Source organism: Halichoeres trimaculatus, unplaced genomic scaffold (assembly GCF_033239565.1).
Source record: "Halichoeres trimaculatus isolate MK-OKI-2021-1 unplaced genomic scaffold, fHalTri1.1 fHalTri1_scaffold_7, whole genome shotgun sequence".
Classification (NCBI taxonomy): domain Eukaryota; kingdom Metazoa; phylum Chordata; class Actinopteri; order Labriformes; family Labridae; genus Halichoeres; species Halichoeres trimaculatus.
The window spans coordinates 4,139,817-4,145,816 of NW_027437185.1; the positions used below are offsets into that span (position 1 = coordinate 4,139,817).

At 39.9% G+C, this 6,000-nt stretch overlaps 1 protein-coding gene across 1 annotated transcript in view; it reads left to right on the forward strand.

Annotated features, from left to right (window-relative positions):
• LOC141793879 (uncharacterized) overlaps nucleotides 1–2,869 on the forward strand; it is a 46,009-nt gene extending 43,140 nt beyond the window's left edge. Inside the window, exon 16 of the mRNA XM_074674755.1 lies at nucleotides 2,733–2,869. Within this exon, the coding sequence (XP_074530856.1) occupies nucleotides 2,733–2,869 (137 nt within the window). The remainder of the gene's footprint in view (nucleotides 1–2,732) is intronic.
• Nucleotides 2,870–6,000: the final 3,131 nt, after the last annotated feature.

Below are 6,000 nucleotides of genomic sequence, written 5' to 3' on the forward strand. Positions count from 1 at the left end.
AACCCTCCACTGGATCATCTTCTCAGTCCTACATTCAGTTGTTCACGATGATCCGGGGGCTTTATCGATCCCCAGCGAGTTTACCTTTCTTATAAAAAGCAGAGCGTTGTGTTTAAAGATTCTCTCTTTTTTTTCACCAATAAGCAGCTACAGCTACAGCTGCAGAGCTTCTCCCCCTGTCACTCACACTTACAGCCTGTCATAGTCTCACGTAGCAGGTCCAGCTGCTAGCAAGCTGACACGGAGGGTAGAATTTACGTTTAAATATATAAATAAATTTATGATGTAGGCCAGAAAAAAATTTGCTTCCCCTCCCTGCCTGACCAGCAGCCGCCACTGATCAACAGTCACGACATGTTTTCATCGCTCCACATGTTGACACACAGCTCCAGTGAGGAAGGATGGGAAATGTAGTGTCTTTCTAGACCAGGGGTCTGCAACCTTTACTATCAAAGGAGCCATGTTGCTTTGTCGCAGAGCTACAAAACCTACTCTATCTTCCCCAAAAGCCAAAGGCGTACAAAATGTTTAAAATAGTTAAAATATGATGAATAATTAAAAAAACAAGAAGCTTTTTTAATTTATGAAATTGTAAAACGAAAAAAAATCGAACTTGATGACTTGGTCTATACTGATAATTTCACTCTACTCGTCATGTTTTTATTCTTTTCCAATTTCTGTATTTTGATTTGGCACGTTGTCAGTTAAATGAATCCATCCAAACAGAATCAAAACCTCTATTTTTTCCTGATTTGTCCTTTTGTTGATTTTGTTATTAGTGCTGCCTGGTGATTAAAAATATTAATCAAATTAATTTCAGAATTTGTAATTAATTAATCTAATTAATCACATTTTAATCTCATATCGGCTTAAGGTCCCCAAATAAAGAATCTGAATTCTTGGACATTACAAACTTGTAGTGCATGACTAATCAAATAAAAACACAAAGAAGAGAAGATGTTTAAAAAATTAAAATGTCCCCCCTCACTGCCATTGACGTCTACAGATGTAAATTGTGTTTTTCATCGGGGGGGGGGGGCAGGGTCTGGTCAAGCATGTCAAGCAAAACCCTGCTCGTAAACTACTGTGGGTGAGAGCCGAGCGCTCTTTGGATAAGAGCTCAGCATGGATATGAGGAGAAGATGGGAGACAGACATAGAGAGACGCTGTAAGTAAAAAAAGTTCAGGCAGCTCACGCTCCAACTGAGGATGTGTCGCTGTATCTGAGAGAGAAAAAGCAACATGATCATGAGAAAAGACAACAGAGATCATGGAGAGGATCAAAGAATGGAGCGTGATCAAAAGAAGTTTGATTTGTCTGTTTTTTTTGGATCAAAAACAGGAAGAGAGACATAAAGGAAGAGAGTCCACTCTTCTTAGGTAGTTTTGGTGTTTACACTGTTACAGAAAACAATATTATTTGGGTCTTGAAAGATTGTTTAAGATGATCTGAAAATGGCTGGCAACCAATGAGTTAATCTGTTTTAATTTTTAGAATGCATTAATTTGCAAAGTAATACATTTATTTAATTAACACATTAAAGTGACAGCCCTATTAGTTATCTTCCCAGGGCTGTTAAACTTGAGGTTAGCCACAGGTGCATGGAGAGTTGGTGGGCTGTTGATGTTGTAGGAGGTGAAGTGGCAGGCTTTATTGACAGATGGGATGAAGATTTAGTTCAACAAAATGTTAAATCATGGTTTTGTTTAGTGTTAGGGTTAGGTTAGGGTTAGCATGATTTTGTTTAGTGTCAAGGCATCATTAATATCCTGTGTAAGAAATTTTTTTAAAAAATCCTTATTTTAATATTTTTTTGAAGCTACAAGGAGCCGTTTCAAAAGAGTCAAAGAGCAGCATGAGGCTCCAGAGCCTCAGATTGAAGACCCTTGAACTAGACTAAACACTCAGAGCCAGCAGCTCAGCCTCCTTTTGATAGTGAACTATGTGTCAAAGCGCTGGCGCTGAACACTGCTTTACAGCTACAACCACTTCACTTAATCATTTTACTTAGGACATTTTTCATTTTATTGTTTGATTTATTTCCACACTGCTGACATTTAAGCCACCCAGTTGCTAATGCTAGGCTAACAGACTGTCCCATGCTTGTTTATTTTTGCCATTTTGAACCGTATGCCCCTGGAGACAAACTGTAGGGTGCTGTGAAGCAGACGTCAGTGCTGTAATGTTTCTGGCTGAGTGTTCAGTAATAGAGCTTAATGTGGCTGTTGTTCTGCATTAATGTGCTGCTTATTTGATTTACTGTAGCATCAAGCTCCGGAGGTTTGGACAAATCAGAACGCTTGGTTATTCTGAGGCGTTTGGCAGTGAACGTGAGTGATCAGATAGATGGCTTGTTAAGAAAAGTTTAGCGGTAATTAAAAGGTTCTTATATTTAAAAATTGACTTTTATTTCTGTCTCCTGGAGGTTGTGGAGGATTTGAATCTTTACAGTTATTAATCCAGCGAGTTTGAGCTGAGCCTGTAACACCTGTTCCTGCTCCTCCTGCTGATTCAGTAACACTCTTTTCATTGTCCTGACCTCAGCCTCCTGATTGGTGCTGTGCATTTAATTCTGCCCCTTATTTATTTATCACACACACACACACACACACACACACACACACACACACACACACACACACACACACACACACACACACACACACACACACACACACACACACACACACTGGTCTGTTTGTGTGTCTGGTCTGATTGTGGCTCTTATCAGCGGATCCCGACCCGTCCTTGTTCTCTGCTGTCAGGACCGTGGCCCCGCTGACCACCAGCCCAGGACACAGCAGCCTCAGACAGAGCGTGGTGGTGCTGGAGTCCAGCAGGCGGGTCAGTGCAGCAGAGTCCTGTTGAATCGATGCTCTAATTAACAGTCCGGGCTCCATCCACACTCTTATCTCTCATCTGTCCTGATAAGGAAGCGGCCGCCTTATCGACTCCCAGCGTCCCTGCTGCTGAAGTTTAGAGAGGTGGGACAGAAAAAGAGGAGGACACAGAGAGGATAGAGCTGTTGGTATGTTAAAGCAGATAAGGAGAGGAGTCTTTTTTTACCATAATTAATCCTAGACTACTTTTCTGGAGCGCACACTGTAGGATCTGAGGCTGTTTGTCCATTGAGCTAAAATACATGTACGAGGCAGATCCACATCAGATAACATCCTCTGACCAGTGAAGCTGATCCTCCCCGTCAGCTCGCCCAGAACTGAGAGTTTTGTCATGTGACCACAAACCACATCATACTTTGGGGTTCAGATCCACAGCTCAACTCCACAGGAAAATACCAAACCCTGAATCCGTCTGTGAGCTGCCCAAAGTAGTCATTTAAAAAAAAAAATATAAAAAAAAACGCAACATCTTCACAAGATGTTCATAAGGTGTTTACAAGATCTTTAGGTGATATTTACGGGATCTTTGAGAGATCTCTATGGGATCTTTACAAGATCTTCCCAAAAGGTTTACAAGAGATCTGATCTGATCAGATTCAAGAGAGATCATCCCCAGACTGTCACAAGATCATTACAAGATCTTTGGGACATTTTTACAAGATGTTTGTGTTATTATCAAGAGATATAAATGTTATATTTTCAAAATCTTTATCTTTATGAGATATTTACGAGATGTAAAGTAAATGTTTACATGATCTTTGCAAGATTTTTAAAATATATTTGCAAGATCTTTACAATATCTTGACAAGATGGCAAGATTTTATTTGAGATCTTCAAGAGATGTTTGTAGGAACTTCACAAGATGTTTATAAGATATATAAAATTGCACAATTACACAATCCTTATCTTTAAAAGAACTTTACAAAAGTTTTACAGATCTTAATTTTTATAATGTGTTTTTCAAGATGTTTACAAGAGGTTTCCAAAAATTAGATCTTTGGCACATTTTTGGAACATGTTGACATTATTTTCAAGAGATATAAATGTGATCTTGACAAAATCTTGATGAGTTCTTTACAAGATGTTTAGGAGATGTTTACAAGATCTTTGCCAAATCTTTACAATATCTTTGTGAAATCTTTACAATATCTGTTCAAGATGTTTAGATCTTTTTGAGATCTTCAAGAGATGTTAACGAGGTCTTTACAAGATGTTTTTACAATTTAAATAGAATCTCACCAAGATCTTTGTCTTTATGAAATGTTTATGAGATCTTTATGAGATATCTGTGAGGTCCTTGTGTTAACAAGATGTTTATGTTTTTTCTTAGTATTATTATTATATCCTTTATTCAACCAGAAAAAAAGCCTCATTGAGATTTGAAATCTCTTTTTCAAGACGGACCTGGTATGGCAGCAGCAGACAGTTTAACAATAAGAATAACAAATACATTCAGACATCAGCACATCGAAACCAAGCCGTTCTGGGAACAGCAATTTAAAAAAAAATGAGAAGCAGTCAAGAATTAAAACAGTCACATTGTCTAAGACTAGCTCTCTCCTGGTCCCTTCAGAAGGTCTTAAATTCACCAACAGTGACCATTTCTGTTAGTCTAACATCCATCGAGAAAGTAATCCATGTAGAGAGGGCGGCATATTCAAAGGTTGTCCTACCCAGTTCTGTTCTGACTCGAGGAACAAACATTTTCATAAAATCCTGTGAGCACAGTCCACGACGGTTGTTGGACCTGATCTACAGACAGACAGGGAGGGACGGTTTGCAGTAGCATACAGCAGACAGTGATGGACACCATATCCACAGCCAGTAATAAAACGTAGAGCACAGTGATACAGTTAATCCAGTTTTTTCAAGTATTTTTCAAGTGCATTCATAAATAATACATCGCCATAGTCCAACAACAGTAAGAAGGTTGTGGAGATGAAATAGTCTCTGACCTGACGTGAAAAACAGAACTTATTTCTAAAGAAGAATCCCATTTTAAGTCAATGTGCACATGAAATTACAGGTTATTATCAACAGTGATACCCAAACACTTGTATGAGGTCACAATTTCGAGTCCTGCCCCTTGAGCTGTGGTGATTTTGGGAAGGTTGGCAGGTAATGCTTTGCCACCAGAAAAGATCATCACTTTACATTTACCTGCATTAACACCATTTTCATGTCAGTTAAACAAGACTAAAACCAATCAAAAGCAGACTGTAGAAAGTCAAAGGGAACGAAATACACAAAAGAGAATTGTGTCATCAGCATACAGGTGATACATGCAATTTGATATATCCTGACACAGATCATTAACATAAATGGTGAACAACAAAGGTCCTAACATTGAGCCTTGGGGAACACCATTTAAAACAGGAAGAACTGAAGAACAGAGCCCGGCAGTGTGTGTAATGTCCAGATGTAGGGACTAGTTAAGGCTGCGCAGCGATCTTGGATTGTAGGCTATGAGAGCCGTAGTACAGGCATGCGCAGTAGTACTGTTTACAACCGAGAAGGAGGGAAACTCCTGTTTCGTGTTCCTGACGGAATTCACACATTAAAGTTCATAAACTCGGACACCCGGAGTGTTTATTGAACATTACATGGTGTCAGAAGTCGACCATGGCAAAGTTCCCACCGCCAGACAACTTTGACTTCACCCACCCGCATCTGTGGCCTGAATGGAAGCAGATGTTCCGCAGGTACAGAAAAGCTACCAAGCTCGACAAAGAGGATGAAGACGTGCAGGTCTCGACTCTGTTGTATTCCCTTGGAGGTGAGGTCGAACAAATAGTAAAGACTTTCGTCTACGATAACGCTGCGGATGCGTAAAAGTATGAAGCCGTTATGGATAAATTGGACCACTATTTTGTGCCTAAAGTGAACGTAATCCACGAGAGAGCAAGGTTTCACCAACGAGCACAGAAACATGGAGAAAGTGTGGAGGAATATATACGCTGTCTGCACGAACTGGCCGAAATTTTCAGGACTTTGCTAAGGCCTATGACTTTCAGCATGTCACGACAAGCCCACACTTCCCCCAGGCAAATGGTGCCGCAGAGAGAGCTGTGAGGACGGCGAAACATATTCTAAAACAGA